The 17,396-nt window shown below is 38.3% G+C and overlaps 1 protein-coding gene across 1 annotated transcript; it reads right to left on the reverse strand.

Moving 5' to 3' along the window:
• Window positions 1–1,231: 1,231 nt before the first annotated feature.
• On the reverse strand, window positions 1,232–16,380 carry PWP1 (PWP1 homolog (S. cerevisiae)). Its single transcript, XM_010293999.1, has 13 exons — window positions 16,233–16,380; window positions 15,720–15,805; window positions 13,215–13,311; window positions 11,514–11,624; window positions 10,622–10,752; window positions 9,173–9,246; window positions 7,869–7,965; window positions 6,914–6,975; window positions 5,014–5,125; window positions 3,831–3,921; window positions 2,897–3,018; window positions 2,319–2,424; window positions 1,232–1,570 (listed from the first exon to the last, which is right to left on the reverse strand). The coding sequence occupies exons 1-13, from the start codon at window positions 16,354–16,356 to the stop codon at window positions 1,455–1,457; spliced, it is 1,329 nt and encodes a 442-aa protein (XP_010292301.1). The 5' UTR covers window positions 16,357–16,380; the 3' UTR covers window positions 1,232–1,454.
• Window positions 16,381–17,396: the final 1,016 nt, after the last annotated feature.

Genomic DNA, 17,396 nt, shown 5'->3' on the forward strand with positions numbered 1-17,396 from the left:
TCTGGTGCTTTCACCTTCTTAAGCTTCACAAAAGCAGTTTGTTGTCCCTGCATTGTTCACTATTGCTCGGCAGAGAAAGGATTCAGACAGAAATCCCAACACATCCAAAATATTCTTGGTTCCTGCAGAGCCATGCTAAACACCTGTCACCAGACTAGAAACAGCCAAATTGGAATTAGAACCAACCACTTCAAGGGTTGGGAAGGAAACCTGCCACCCTGCCTTTTCCCCATCTGCAGTCTGTAGTGATACAATTTATCATCATCAGCTTTACCTCACCAGAATGAGTCAGAATGAGCTAGGGTGGAAAGCAGTGGCAAGATCTTGTCAACTACATGCACTGATGCTACAGCTGCTTTGATACCAGTTGCTTTAATACCCTGGGGCATTTTTGCAGCAGCAGCTCCAGTAGGGAGGGAGGGAGGCACTTCACAGGAGGAGAAGAGTATCATTTAACTTCTGGCCGGGAGTAAGGCACTTGGGTGTTCATTTTAAGTCTGAGGAAATTGTCTGAGTCACATTCCTCGACTAGGTTCCTGATGCTGTAAAGGAAGTGGTTAGGCTGATACTCAAAATGTTCCTCCATGCCTTCAGGTTTCAGGCAGAAATGCCTGGGAGGAGTTAAGAACATGGACAGCTTTCACTGGCAACTGACCAGCTGAGATCCCTACCCCTGCTTTGTGTCCTGACAGCCTCTTGTCCTCTTCTGAGTAGTAGCTCCTTCCCTCACTTCAAATTCTCTTATTATGTTTGGAGCTTAAAGAAAAACCCAACAGACATGCAACATCAATAAGCTTCAGGTGCTGTGGAACCAGGGAAGAGAAACCCTTGATCTTGATGGGATAGAGCTGAGATATTTCTGGTTTGATATTGGTGATCTGAGGTGTTAGAAATACACTTCAGGATTCTACTTGGGGACTCCAACCTACTGCCCAAGAAATACTCATAAGACTTAAAAAAGTTACATAGAAGAACTTTTAAAATCTGTACTAGAAATCTGTAAATTTAGCCTTAAATTAAGGATAAATGACCTATTTACACTTGCCATTTCATTCAGCTTTTATTTCTTACACAACTGCTGGCCGAAGTACTTGTCCTTAAGCCTTTAGGAGATATTCACCTGCTTTGTAGTACTCAACAAACTTCTGGTGGCAGCAGGATGCTTTTCTGGTGACTATTTCAATTATCTATCAACTTTACACATAGTAGCCTCTCTTTCAGGGATCATCATCTCAGGCAAAAGCAAGTGATGGAATCTTTCAAAGCCAGTAACAGAGGCAGGAACTTAAAACTGCTGACTTAGAGCTTAACCACATCACCATGTTTCTTTGAGATGAAGCAGCCCACTGCAAGACACTAGAGTCATTTCTATGAACTCTCACCAAATGAGGATTTGTAGAATGCACATTAGTCGTAGTCCCATTAACTACTTTGACTTTGTGATGTTTGGTCCATCATGATTCCATTGCTGTCTCCGAATCGTTGCTGCTACTGCCAGCCATGGAGCTGCAAGCCGCAGAGCTCGCACTAGCCAGGACAAGTCTCTCTCTGTTTCCAAAAACTTCATTCACTGCAACACAGATAGGGGATTGCTTACACATTACTGTTCCAGGGACAAGAGCAGCACAGCAGGCACAGCATGGTGAGCGTCTCGGAACGGAATTCCTAACCTGGTGCAGTTTTAAAGCTTTCCCCATTCCCCATGTAGGGAGTTGAAGTTTACACGTCAGAACAATCTCCCACATATGATACTTACATTACAAGTCCTGTTATTTCTCCCCCAGAGCATCTCAAGAGGTTTGCCTGTGCATAATTCCTGTACCTAAGTACTGTGAAATGGATGAGTTTTGTAGAGCAAAACATTAAGTTTAAATAATTTATTTCTGGTTTTAGTCTCTCTGGTTTCTACCAAGCTCTTAAAAGCCTGCTCCAAAAATCCATGCCATTTAGTTACATGTAGCTATGACAACCGATCAAAACCAGTCCTCACTTTTATTTCTACATGTAATTAAGAATGTGATACTTGATTACACCAGGAACATTAAGAAAAAAGCAAAATATAGGCATTATACTTCAGCTACAGGAAAATAAGTCATGTGGCAAACACAGGTTCTCCAAGTTAGGAAAAACCCACATTTTTTGAAGCTGAAAACATGAACACATACGCAGTCTTGGGGTATTTAAAAATATTAACCTACAGTTTCTCTCAGAACCACATCACAGCACATTACTGAATATACAAATACACCCTTTTCCCCCAAATACACCCTTTTCCCCCAAAGGGAGAAACACAAGATTCAAAGCAATGAGAATTTTACCTGCAGAAATCTTGCTTATATCCCAAACACGCAGCCCTTCTCGCTCTCCTCCAAAGGCAAAAACAAATGGGAAGTCAGGGCAGCAAGCTGCACAGAAGAGAACACCCTGGAGGGAGACAGACAGAGGAGCTTTTTTTTTTTTTTTAAAAATCATCCTAAAATGAATTTGTCATCTGAAAATACTTTCACCAAGCAAGTTTTAACAAATGTAAACTCTATGTTTCCTGAAACTTATTTTGCAAAGACACAAAATCAAAGTCAAGAGCTGCTAATTACAAACAGTAAATCACACCTTTGTCTTGAACCTGGCAGATACACATTGGAGTATCTATAGTTCTACTCAGAACACTGTACCTGGTATTCAGGTCTGAGGCTTTGAAGCAATCTGACAATTACATCTCAAATTGAATATTGCACTGTAATGAGCATGATTTACCCAGAATACAGAGATGTGATTTTTTTTTGCCCCTAAAAGATGAATCTTGTTTTACATAATGTAACAAGTTAGACAAAGAAGATTAAGCAGACATAGTTTATATATAAACCCTCTTGGAATCAAGAAATAAATATTACTCTACCATTTTCATATTCCTGGAATGGATTAAACTTGGTCTGTCTCCCAGGATATCCCAAATTTTCACGTATTTGTCAGCAGATGATGTCACAAGGCACCCTTTGATCTGACTGCTTAGCTGTAACCCTGGAAGATGAAGAGTGCAGCAGTGTGAGAGCACCAAGTAACCACTATTTCACAGAGATGAGGATACATTCTGAAGTGAAGTCATCAGAACAAACCTAATATTCTCCTCACACTAAACTGTTTCATGCTGCCACTGCTCCCTATAGTGAGAGCAAACCGACTTCAGGTAGGCCTATTTTGTCTCAATCCAACAACAGTAACAATGCAGAGATGCTATTGTTCCCCTTCTTACTTCACATGATCTGGCTTTCCCAGGTAGTTTTCTTCACTCATTTGCCAAAGACCATCTCTTTTGCTATCCAAGATGGTGGGACACATTCATGTGATCCCGTTTTAGACACCGAATCAGGTCATTCAAATTGCTATTCAGAAGCTCCTACACTGATCAAATAATTAAAGTAGCCTAAAGGAGGCAGTGTGAGAACCTTCCCATGTGCCATAGCTAAATCATCTCCAGAGTGAATGTCAGTATAAAATAACTATGGCTATAGGAGGTAAACATTATAATTAATAATCCTGGACCAGACTGCATGGTTTTTGTTCTTCCTCAGCCAAAAAACAAAGGGAGTGTGTCCCAAGTGAACAGATCTGTTTTGACATACTTATTCACTGAGAAAAGTTCACTGTTGTTAAAAGACTTTGCTTACAATGGCTTCTCAGCAGAGATTTGTTTCATGCGCCAGCTACCCATGATTAGTATGCATAACTCTTACTTGTTAAGCAAGGAATCACTACCACCTCAGTCATATTGGTTAAAGACCTCTTCCAGATGTGCCTCATCACTGGGGACAAACACAACACACACCATTTACCTGACACCTCTTCATCGTGAGCTTTCAGAGTAAACAGTGGCTTATCAGAACGAGCATCCAGACAGTACACAAAGCCATCCTCTGTGCTTGCCTAAGGAAACCACAACATTTTAAAAACAAACAGCTGTAGTCAGTCATTTGAAGAAAAACTCCTGTGAAATAATACCCACCTTCTATTAAATCCCTGTGATTTGAGACAGACTTACACTACTTCTTGGTAGGGCATGTTACACAGTGTGCACAGTCGTGCATCCCCAAAGTCAGACTCCATCCAGCTGGTGCCTGAGCTATTCTTTCTGTGTACCTAAACTATGCTGCTGGGACTTACATGGAAGTCCTAATCCTACATACATTTCTTAAATTGTATTTTGAAGATGGTTGCACTACTAGGCTTGACTTCCTTGTTAGGCAATGAAATACAGACTCTTTAATCTATTAACGATCAGTTCAAATTTTTAGGAGCCATTCAGTGGCTGCAAAATAGCCCTGTGCAAAGCTCAGTGCGATTATACTGAGAAAGTTCTACATCATAAACCCAACAGAATGGAGCAACTGCTTTTGTTGGTTGTATACACAAAGCAACAGAGAACTAGACAGCCACTGAGATAATAAAAAATACTTGTTCTTAAAGTCTATTTAAAAGTTTTATTACAGAAATCTCGACAAACCAAGGTATTTCTACTCCATACCAGCTAGGAGGAGAGTGCCCTCTAGCGCTGATTTGAAATACTGAATTAATATTCAGGATCTTTGTTCTAATTAGCTACTTCGGACTTGATGATCTTAAAGGTCTTTTCCAACCTTAATGATTCTATGATTCTCAGCTGTAATTGCCTCATCACATGAAACACAACAGCAGCTACACAAAGGTAAATATATCACAGCCACTGAACACTATAACAACACGGCAAAGATGCCACCTCTGGGGTGAAAAAGCATCAACATCAATTGCTTTTCTACTGTCATAATGAAGATACCAAATAAGTAGCTGGTCTTGATATACTTGTTGAAAAAACTACCTACAATCATGCTCCCACACGCTGCATTTTTAAAGTAAGCAATGCCAATAGTTCAACTGTCCATCAGGCCCATTATATGATTCAGAAACATTGTGAGCCCAAAAATAAAGGTTAAATGAAATGGCAACAGTAAACAGACCAAGAATAGAAGAGCATATACTTACTAAGAAATTACAAGGTGAAAAATGATTCCAAGTTACTCTTTCAACCTGACCGCTAAACCGCCATATTCGATGGTTATCTTGTGGGTTTCTGCAATCATACAGCACAGCTGATCTATGGGAAAAAGGAATAGGAAATTAAAAAAAAAAAAAAAGAAATCAGGGCAGAACACTTTATGAAGTTTCTTTTATCACTGGCATCTATAGAAGGCCCATGTAAACTACAATTCAAAAAATAAAATAGAAACAATTTCAGTATTTAGTCTTCCATCTCAATAACAGGTGAGTATTTCTCATATAAACACAAGTTTTTTCCATATGCTTCGAAGTTTCATCTTGGTTACAAACAGCCATTCTATTGAAACTAAAAAAACAGAGCTTGAATTTGCTCAATACATAAGATACATACCATAATTATGCAAATATTTCACTTAATTATGAATAGACTTCAATAAAGTCAAGAAATGACTGTTCAAAAACAATGCATTCATTAGGAAATCAGTTTGTGATACACATACAAACATTTTCAAATATGCTTTAATAAAAAGAAATAAAACATTAATCTTTAAGAGTCGTTAGGGAAATGCTACTCCAAAAAGGAGAAAGAGCTAATGGGAGTTAGCGGATCCTTTGGGATTCTTTACAGACGTGTGCTCAGCCCAGCAGCAGCAGAATCTGTACCAATTCAGAAAGCTCCTGGATGCAAATACAACAGAGGAGCGATGATGTCACTCTTGCAACATCTCACCGCAGTCCACATCCGCAGTGTAACCCACTCGCACTCTATTCTATAATTAAAGCCGAAAAAATATGATCTAGATTTCTCAGCTCTTTTACCAGGCATTTGACAACGGTTTTAGTACATACACAATTTTTAATGGTCTGACTTTCATGTTATGAAGGCATCTGCCAATAGTCACTGAAATGCCTGTGGTCCTGTGAGGCTTTACAGGGAAAATCCACAAACACAGCCTACCAGTTTAGTACACTGGTTTATAGGTGTCCATGGGATCAAAGCACTAGCTAAAAAGGGATCAAGAAGCTGGTCTCAGTGTTTGGACTTTTTTCTTCTTTTTACTGAAGGAAGTTGAGAGAGAGTAAAGTAGACAAAAGCAGGTTCCTAAAAACAATAATAAGGTTTCTCTCCAATACTTCTACTTAAGCAGATGTAGCAAGAACATAACACAAGCCAGAGAACATAAAAGGTTTGGCTAAAGATTGGTAAGTCTTTAAATATTTTGACACAAGGACAAAGTCTTAAAAGCAGAATAAAATTGATATTAAAAAAATCACAATTATAGAACAAAATTAAAAAAAGTTACCCTTAAGAGATGGGAGAACAGAGGGAAGTATTTTGGCTGGCAGGGCTTAAAAAACTAGCAGTTACAGAGCTAGTCCAAGTGTGAAAACACAAACCATTTCACAGCATCTCCAGGCTGCAATCACAGGTGATAGCCTGTTGAACTTTGGCTATGGCATGCCTATCAAGGGAGGCTGTAGGGAGCAGACTGGGATTTTAAAGTCCCTCATGCCCCCACCCTGATCTTAACAGTCTGGCAAAACCTGGACACGTTTCCACAGCAATGAGCAGGGACACATTCCCAATACAGAAAATGCCATAAAGCCAAATTAAGAAGTAAATTCAGTTTGGAGCAGCCACCTGGCACAGAAAATGTCAGTCCAGATGGTTAAAGGATTTGGCTAGTCGTGAAAAAGAGGTAAGAAAAACTACATTTTGGCCACATATAAACCTGGCTACCTTGCTGGAAAATAATAATAGCATTACTCAAATTTGGCACAGTTCTAAGCAAATGAAAAAGAAAACATGAGCAAACTTAACAGGCTTAATTCAATCCTAATACGTTCCCTACGTGTAACATTTGAAAATATTACCCTGACATACTTATCATAAGATCCAGAAATAAGTGTCTGAGTTTCAAACGGATGAAATTGCAATGTCTGGACCTAGATAACATAAGATTTCATTTTAAAAAATAGGCATTGAGATATAACACACACATACAGGAACTTTCTTTGAACAAACAGAGCACAACCCCTCCTCCCCAAAATCAGCACATTTCCCTCCAAAAAAACCACCTATTAAGCTTGTTGATACTCAGATTTCTCATAAAACAGTTCAAGCAATGCACATTGTTTTTATTTCAAACACCCCCACCCGGTGGAAACAAGATATTGTCCAATATAATATAACTGAACAGAACCACATGCCCCCTTTCTGCCCTAGATATTAAAAAAAATCAGCTGGAGGAGGTAAAAGAATAGCTACTTCAAGTTTGGGGAAAAATGCAGATGTTAGCAAAAAATGAAAATCAGGAGTTTGCCAAGGGCAGTGACTGTTAACAGCAAAATAAGGTCATGGCTATTAATAACTAACTTCTACATTTTAATTACTATGAGATTAATTCATTTCTGAAGTATGCATCACTATGGTATTTTACTATCATTTATTTTAAACCCTTCTTACCTAGAACAAACTGTAACTCACACTCATTGTTTCCTTGAGCGTTACAGTTGGACCTATACTCAGAGACCTATTTTTTGTAGTTTACACCGGTACTATGAGATTCCCAACCATCAAGGCTTTCACACAAAAGGCATTTTAAAAACTCCTGTAAATCTTTATAAACTTGATAAAAGACAAAAGTTAAATAACATTTTAAAAAGCAAATAGAGCGTTGTTCGCAAAAGCAACTAATTCAGAAATTTAAATAATTCTGCACAGTTGTTAGAAAAGTACAGAATTGTTGTTCTAAGGGTTCACTACCAAGCAGCTAGCTAATGAAAAACTGCAGTTCTCTGTATTTTAGGGTGGAAGAAACATAGCAATTCTTACATACCTTGTCTGTATGTAGCATCAGGCTGGCTGCTGGCTTAGCCACAGTCATATCCCACAAAATCACAGTATTGTCAGCAGATGCACTTGCTAAAACATTCCTGGATAACAGATCAAAAAAAAAAAAAAGTTTTAAAAAGCTTCATACAGATATAAACAAATAATGGTCAAAAATCCAAAATACATACAGAGCCTGATTCTGAGACCAAGGACACTCTGGTCTATAGCTTATATATCTCAAGCCTGAGCATAACTCGATGAAGGTAATTCTAAGTTACAAGTAAAGACTACAAACAGGCTATATTACATTATATTTGTACAACACTTGTAATAATTGACAATTTTGCTTGTATTTCCACACAAACACCCCTTAAAAGCTTTTCTTGCTTTGTTTTGTCCAGGAAATCTTCTAGTAAATGATATTTTAAGCGCTTTCTTTCCTTTGACATTAAGATAGGATTTTAAACATTACCTATGCAACTTAGTTTTATTTGCGCACCCATACAGCCAAGAGCCAGACAAGCCTGGTTTTAAAATATTTTGCTCTCTAATATGTGAGTGTTTATGTAACCACTGAAGACCCAACACTTTATACCCTTCAAAGAATGCTGAAAAGAACCGCTAACATTTTAGTTTACAGACCCCACACTTCAACTTAAATTTGACCAATTGTGTTACAGTAATAAACACACAGTTTAGAAGTTTAATCAGAAAAAAATCAAAATATTCCCAAAGACCTGTCAAATACACAGTACAATTGCTACCATTGCTCTTAAAAACAGATCTATTACCTATTGCATGCCAATTTGAGTATGTGTAACCAATAATAAGCAATGTGGTAATTACTAGCCAACAAATACAAACTTGGGTGGGTTCTCTACTGTTTTCACTAAACATGTAACAGGATAAATATGTGGCAATTACTCTGTGTGGTGTGCTAGCTTTGCGGAATACCACCTAGCGCCCGTATCTGCACAAATATGCTATAAGTAAAATACCTCTACGCTGTGTGTATATTGGTGTGTTGCACACTGGGTATACGCACCCACTTTTGGGACAACACCCTCATCTGGACAACATGCAAATAAAAAGTGATCTGCAGCAATATATAGATTTAAACAAAAATAAATCAAGACTTCCAGTTAAAAAAGGCGGGGTGGGCAGCTATTTTTTGAGAACGGATTCATTTCAGCATTCCTTTCAGGCTCAATGTTATACTACATAAGATTTTGGATTTGTCTGAAAAATGTATGGCTAATTAAGTATAGTAATTTGTAACTGTCCATTTTTATTCAAGTATTCTCTTACCTGCTTTGTTTATTCCATGAAAGATCAAGCACAGCATCAGTATGTCCTTCCACTGTCTCTTCTGAAGATAAACTCTGTGTTTGCAGATACAACATAAACAGACTTTTGATTTTTGAAAATCAAGCATTACAACACATTATTATGAATTCCTTAGTGCCTTCACAAACAACTTCATATTTTAAATTATTCTTACTTACTGCAACGAGGCTTTTGATAGAACTGTCTCTGCAGTACCTGCATCTCACCTCCTACCCGAGATCTCCGATTGCTCCATTCACAGCTGGTAGGCTTAACAAAACTGGTTACTCCCCTCAGGCTAGGAGAAAAAATTTCATTGTCTCCAGCTAATGTGCAGCTTCTTCAACTTCCTTCTAAACACTCCTGGCAGTTCCCTCTCTCTCCTCCTAATCAGCTGACCTATAGGTCCTTGTAACTGCCAGCTCCTACAAATTCTAATTTAAAATGGCAAAGCTTCAAAGAAGTTTACTGGAACAGCAATTGGAAAACACCCATAAGCCACCCCACTCCTGTTCTCAATACCAGGCTTTAATTATCCATACAGAGAACAATCTGTATTTCAGCTTGAGGTAACATTTATGAATGGTATCTTCAACAGCAATTCTGATAACTCAGTGATTTTCAGAAGCAAGTTTCACAGAACAAATTCCCCTTCCAAGAGTATTTTTTCTATTGTTTTTTAAACCAGAAGGTCCGAGAGCTCAAGAAGTAAACCCCCTTCTCAATTACACAGAGTTGTTCTTTAGCTGACTAAAGCTGCAGTGCTCCTTTGTTTAGGAAACCAAGATCAGCTGTATACCCAGTCTTCACCTTCCCTAGTTACTCTAGGGAGTCTTTAAGCACTTCCTGAAGCATCTACTATAACATAACTTAATTCTTCTAGATTTTGCTTATCTTCCATATTTGCTTTACATACCAAAGAATTTGGACAAATCATAATGACACATTCGGGCATGCAATGAGGGCCAAATTCATCTCACATAACTTAGCATTCAGTCTAAATGTCAAGTTTAAGGTAGTTAAGGTTTTCTCTGCAGTCGCCTAAAAGAAATCCCCTCAGCCACCTTCTGCGTTTGTCTCTATGCATTCACATTAGACAGTCTCGATGACTAGCTTAAAATGTGCCTTTTAGATACATAAAGCTAACAGCTGTGAATCTTGAGTAAATGTATTTTATTAGTGTGAACCTTGTCTTTTATTGCTCAATGCCATTTCAACTCTCCGAGTCACAGGAAAACACCAATTTTAACTTATCGCATACGACCATGTCATTATCTTCTGTAATGTGTCTAAACACCATCGTTCAACATAACAGATGGAATTAAACTAGATTATGTATGATTTTTTCACTGTAGGAAAAAAAGTAATAACGACATTATCTTTGCTCTAAGTTTCCTCCATCCAACCAGTTAATAATTTTGCAATACTTACTTTCTTTCCTTTCTTTTTCTTCTTTTTCTCTTTCTTGCCTCCAAGAGAAAAGACTGGTTCTAAGGATTCTACTATGTCAAGGTCCCAAATGTCAATAACCGGGGTCATGCTACCCACTGCAACATAATTTCCTACAAGCAGAAACCCACACGCAACCACATTTATTTAGAGTTATGAAACAGCATATTTGGCAATCCAGCTGTTGCTTATTTCTTTGATTAAGTAAAACTTAAACTTATGTGCCAGAATATTTTATTTGAACATCTTTGATGATTATAACTGACAAGGAGCAATTTAAAAATATCAACTGACAGCAGATGTTGCCAGAAAAAAGTTTACTTGCTCTCGAATACACCTCCCCTTCAGTACAAGTAACTGCTCAAAGAAGCTGTATAAAGTTCCACATGTTTTGTTTGGGTTTTTTAAGGAAAAAAAAACCAAACCAAAAACACATTCCCTGTGCTATGTAAAAAAAAAAAAAGGTCAAATACAGGAAAAAAGGTTACTAAATGCATAAAAATATATAAATGTTCTTGTGTTTTACAGTTATCAACTGCATTGGCCATAATGAGTTTCAACTAAAGCAACCTTTTACTTGCAGATAGAAAATAAAGCAGATTAGAGAAGAGCTTGCGCTGGTCTGCTAACTGACAATAACTTAATTATGTGTAATAAAATCACTGTTTTAGTCAAATCACTTATTATGGCAGCATCACTAAGATGACTGTATCACCAAACGAAACAAACTGATACTCAGTTTTTCCATCTTAATAGTTTGGTTTTATTTCTGTTCATGCCACTGGAGGAAATTACTTAGTGACAATATTACATTCATATACTTTTCAAGTAAAAATTATTTAACTGGACATTTACCGTATCCTTTCTAATTTACCTAGTGATTCATCAGGACTAGGATCAAAATTCAACCACTCCAGACTCAGAGGGTAAGCAGGCAAGATAATATCATGGTGTACATAAAATGAGTTCTCTTCATGATTATAAACTGAAAAAGAATTAAAGATATACAAGACATCAGTGAAGAGGAAAAGCAAGCAAATATAAACAGTTAATTTCTGCAAAAGGCAGATGTGACAAACACTTAATTGTCAAGGAGATCTACACAGTACATTTGCAGTGTGTTCAGAATTTCAGTGTAGAGGCCAGAACCTCCAAGTACTAATGTTATGCCTCACAGAGTGACACAAACCAAACATTCTCCTGTGTACTTTAGATAAAGACATGACAAGTTCAGCAAAGCTTAGACACTTTATTCCTAGCATACTATGCTACTTTGTTTGCAAGATCACTTCAAAATAGATGCTCCATATGCACCACTACCACCACTTTCTACATCAGGATACATTAATGAAGCTTTAGACATTAATTTTACAGAATCAGCATTTAAAAAAAGGGAAATAATTCCAGATGCAATCAAAGGGGAAATGAAGGTGAAAGACAGACAGCTTTCAAATCAGAGGAAGCTGCAGAAGTCAAATGAAGTTACCTTTAGCAAGTTGTAACTGAGATACAGGAAGAGTTTTGGTAAAGCAACCATATACTAAACACAGCATTCCCTCTAGCCAGCTATTTTTCTCCTTATAATAAAAGAATTTACTAACTGGATAGCAGATAAAACCCATTAATTACTTTAGTAACATGGTATCATCACACACACAAAAAACCTGTGCCATTTTTAAGTGCATGTGACATGTTCAGATACTAACTACAGTCTTCAGTTAACAAAGTAGTCTTCGTAGTTAACTAAGACAGGGCTACCCCATGTTATAAACTGCAGAAGCCTGTGCTTTTGTAAATTTATATTGGGAGAAATAACACTGTTAATAAAATTTGTGAACATCTCCAGATACAGAAAATGCCAGATGCTGGTATCTGAAGAGATGCTTTCAAACACTTTGGTCTTGCTGTTTTCTTAGAAGAGCTTGCACAAACATGTACCATAGCAGAAGTAGCCAGAAACATTCCCCCAAAGAACCACCATAAGAGATGGTAACTTCAGCACGCTTCATAGTACTGCTTGCTGCAAAAGAAAAATCTTTTACACAGTAAAACCAAACCCATCCCTACAACAAGTGGTATTCAGACCTTATTAAGGATCATCTCTTCTAAAACTAAGATGATATATGAATATCCTACTCCTAGCAGTGGAAAGCCCATTTAAATAAGCAAAGAGAAAGCTGAAAAAAAAACCCCAACAAACCAAAAAACCACTAGAAGCAGCTTGCATGATATGGAAAGTAAGACTGCTTGGAAGAAAGATCGTATGTTCAGAGAAGAAAAATGCCATCGTATTTTCTTTGTGTCATTAGGAATGAAATAAGGAAAGGAAATGCTATACAGCCTGAAAAGGGCACACTATCCTGTAAATGACAATAACTCCATATGCAATACTGTAGTTTTGGGAAGTGGCTAAAGCACCATGACATAGAACAGATTACAAAACACACAGGGCAGACCGGGAGAAAAAGAACTTCCAAAAACCAACACCCTCCCCTTTCTGCACAGCCACAGGGAACAGGCTAGGCAAGACATATTCCCTAGGTTCACTGTGAGGAACGAATCCTGTGTTACTTACCATGGACCTCCAAACTACAGTAGTCTTTATCAGCTCTGCCACAAAGGACAAGATTGTCACTGGGCTTAATCAAGAAGTCCTCCTGTTCATATTGATCCTGAACAGCAAAAAAGGAGGACAACAGATGTTAAGCAAAGCACATAATCTCACAAAACTACACACGTTCAAAAGGCTGAATTGGTAATAATTTTTAACTATAACTGACACCACATAAAACCCAACACCCTGCTGTCCACCTGCCTAAAACCATCTTAAAGGACAGTAAACAGAAAAAGGCAGGAACCAGACTCGATCATGGGGAGACTGCTGAAGGACTGTTTATGTGGACCTAGGCGGATTTCGAGAGATGTTTAATTACCAAGTATGAAACCATCTTTTGAGGCTACCATGATGCAGCCCATTGCTGAAAAGAAAATCACCACTAGGAGACCACATATATAGCTTATATCCCTTGTGCTCTCATGCCTTCAGCATTTATATAGTGTAACAACATTTTACACAATAAACATATTGTAACTGCTCCTCACATCCAGGAAGCAATTCCAAGAGCATTAAAGCATTGTCTACTTACTGGAAAATGTTTCCAGAAAAGTACTGCCCACAGCTATACTGGGCATTCAGCTGTGCCAGAACAGATGTAACCTCTCATCTAATTTTCATTGTTACTGAGGAATGGAAGGCATTCAGGGAATTTTTTTTAGTGGAAAACTAAGAACTGTATCTAAAAGTCAATAGTCTTACACAAACAGAGTATCATCCTTCAAATATACCACACATTCAAGACTTTTTTGGCTTCTTGTTGCAAGCTTTTAATTTCCTCTTCATCCACTTCAAGCATCTTTTCAATATTTGTACCAATATACCAAGTACTGCAATTCTTTGAATTAATCAACTTAATGTTACACACTACTTAGTCTTCAACAGTAATAGTAGTAAATACCAGAAGACAACATATAAATCATGTTGAAGCACTAGAAAGTATTCTTCAGAATTTGAGAAAAGGACTTCAACATAGGAAGAAAGGCCTGAGAAAAAGGTGTTCACTTTTTCTGTGTCTGGAAGAAAGTTAGCTTTTCTGACAGAGAATAAATGCAGCTCATATTCTCCCAGAATCCCTGTGTGAATGAATACCTTTTTGAATGTAAAAATAACTTTTAAAGCATTTCTCTCTTCTACTGGTACACAGGAGCAAGAAAAATCATCGACTAGTCAGTGGAACACAAATAAAACATACAGTGCCCCAAAGTACATGTAGCAAGTGAATCGTTTTAAAGACAAGATGCATGCCTTACTCCTTGAGCTTTGTTACAGTATGTGAAGTCACCATAACAACTCCTTGTCTGAGACTACACGTTTGACGACGTCCCCTGACACACAAACAAGACGCTGTGGCAGAAGCCTACAGTTACTCTTTTCTTTCAACCTTTGCTTTTAAAAAAAATTTTGCTTTTCAAATCTAGCTTTGTGAAGAATCCAAGATAGTATAGGAAGGACAGCACCCAGAAAAATCTCAGAATCATTAGGCTTAGAAGAGGTCTCAAAAATTCATCTACTTTATCACCCTACCTCAGATGATCATAGTCTCTCCTAGTTTTTCTCTAGATTACATCGTCTCTTCTCTCACACAATCTCACCTTGTAACTGACTTCTGTAATCCCTTCACGTAAATTAAGTCACAAGTAGCCATCTATCCTCCTGAACTGAAGTGCAAGATATTCTCTGGAATCACTCCATATCGTTCCTGAAGACCCACCCTGTATTCTAGCTAAGGCAGTACCGATGTTAAGTAGGGTAGAAGGATTACCTCATGTCTTGCATGCAGCATCCCTGTTCACCAGAAAAAGACAAACAACCTGCATAACAGGACAGCACTGTTGACACAGTCAGCTTGTGTCAGACTGCAGGCAGAGACTTCTTCACCCCCTGCAGAGCTCCTACAAAGTCAGCTCCTGCAAAGATGTTCCCCATCTGATACTTTGTGGAAATTAAAACAGGCAGAAACAGTCAACTACACAGTATGCTGTGTATATATGCTTAACAGGGATATATTTCTTCATGCCATACCCCTAATTTGACATGTAGCCTGAGCCCACCTCAGCTTGGTTTATTCCACAAACTGGTGGATGGTGTAAGAGTTTTGCGATCTGGCAAGTCTTCCAATTTGGGTTGTTAGTGCCCTGACATACTGAGATTTGTTATTCCTTCAAGCATTTTCTGGGTCCTACCAGAGAGCTGACAAACCACCTCTGCATACAGAAGCATGTGGCTTAATTAATGAGCCAGCTTGCCTTAACATCTGACTTAAACATAAAAAGCACACATACAAGGGACTGCACAAAGCAACCTTAAAAAAAAATAAAATTTGTCTGATAAAAAAAATCTGGCAAACCTTTGGAAGGGGACTGCAAGCACCTACAGACTCTAAGGCAGTCCGACAGTGGGAATATTCTAACTGATTTTTAAGTGTATGCTGTTTGAGATATTTAATATTTTTATAGTACTTACAGTGGTTTTTAGAGTGATGTAAGGATCATGATCATTGCTCCCATGTACTGTCAAAGTAGCCAAAGAGTCTCCAAGTTTTATATCACCTAGATGGGAATTTCAGAACATTTTTTTATACATCAATGACAGGTGAAGTTAGAAACTGCTGTACCAACACCTGTATTGCAAAATATCAGGAGTGGGCTAAATGAACTTCCAAGTTCCAAACACAAGAACCTCAGTAAGCTGAATTGCTCAGTGCTTTCAGGGACTTCTGCTGCTTTGCTCCAGCATTACAGCAGGGGGAGTGACAGTCCTTCCAACGCTGCTCTCGGTTCTAGTGTCAGGGGGACACACTGAATTGTTTCACTCCCTAAACGACTTCCAAAACTGGGACAAGCAAATAATTAAAACTATGCATTTCCACCATTTGAAAGATAGCACTGTGTAGTTTTAGGATACTAATTTCTTAAGTAAAATAAGAAGTGAAAACATTCTTCACTTACATTGCATATCTGACATTTAAATTCTTACCTGTGTATTCCTCATCATCATAATTGTCCAAATCATACTCATCCAGTTCATTATCAGATAGATCTTCCTTTTTATTAGCAGACTTAGCTCTGTCAGCAATGGCTACACTCATGCCGTATGCCATCTGTCCTTCACTACCATCAGCACCGTCCCTGCTACCATTAGCGCCGTCCCTGTTTAAAGACACACATCCTTGAGAAACTGTGACAGACGTTTAGAATGCTTCCAGGTAGTTGCTTAGAGGACTGCTAACAACATTTCAGCACACCATCCTGGCTGCTCACATGGGTTTCAAGTCTTTATGCCAATAATTTGGAAATCTATTCACTCCTTTCCTGTATTTTCCCAAAATATAAGGCACCATTTTTCTCAGGCTTCCAGAGGAAGTTTTTCCTTGAAAGTTTTCATGACAAATGTGACACAAATTTTGCTCAACAGAGCTAAACTGTGTGTCTAAATCCTTTTCTCTTACCCTTTTTTGTGCATACAACGCTCACAACCTCACTTCTGTGCATTCGCATATGTCCAATTCATTCCTTCCTTTTTTTTTTCTCCCACCCACATGCCCTGTCATGTGTGATGACTCTTGAATTTCTTCAAGATTTTTAAGACTTTATTTCCTCCTACGTCCCATACTTCTATCAGAAGAAAAAAACCCAACATAATACTCATTAGGTAAAGACATATTGCAGATTACTTCTTACGGGACAAACTATGCAACATCTAGAAAACTCTGTGTGCCAACAATTCAGTTTGCACACACAGTGAATTCAGTAGAAGGAAGTGTACATCAAACATTGGCTAAGGACCTAACAGACATCCCAGGCATCTCAATGGAGTGTGCTCCATAGGAACTCATCCCTGCTGGATACACTGTGTTTCTTAAAACAGAACAGAACAGAATAGAATAATTTCAGTGGGAAGGGACCTACAATGATCATCTAGTCCAACTGCCTGACCACTTCAGGGCTGACCAAAAGTTAAAGCATGTCATTAAGGGCATTGACCAAATGCCTCTTGGACACTGACAGGCTTGGGGCATTGACCACCTCTCTAGGAAGCCTGTTCCAGTGGCTGACCACCCTCTTGGTAAAGAAACACTTCCCAATGTCCAGTCTAAACCTCCCCTGGCGCAGCTTTGAACCATTCCCACGTGTCCTATCA

The sequence above is a fragment of the Phaethon lepturus genome, unplaced genomic scaffold (genome assembly GCF_000687285.1).
Source record: "Phaethon lepturus isolate BGI_N335 unplaced genomic scaffold, ASM68728v1 scaffold16509, whole genome shotgun sequence".
NCBI lineage: Eukaryota > Metazoa > Chordata > Aves > Phaethontiformes > Phaethontidae > Phaethon > Phaethon lepturus.

Bases quoted from the DNA above. Each gene is read 5' to 3' on its own strand.
- PWP1 (XM_010293999.1), bottom strand. From the start codon at position 16,356: ATGGCATACGGCATGAGTGTAGCCATTGCTGACAGAGCTAAGTCTGCT. The intron at 11,625-13,214 runs GTAAGTAACACA...ATTCTTTTTCAG, and splicing joins CTGTAGTTTGGAGGTCCATG to TTTATAATCATGAAGAGAAC. The intron at 7,966-9,172 runs GTAAGAGAATAC...TCTGTTATCCAG, and splicing joins TCATGGAATAAACAAAGCAG to GAATGTTTTAGCAAGTGCAT.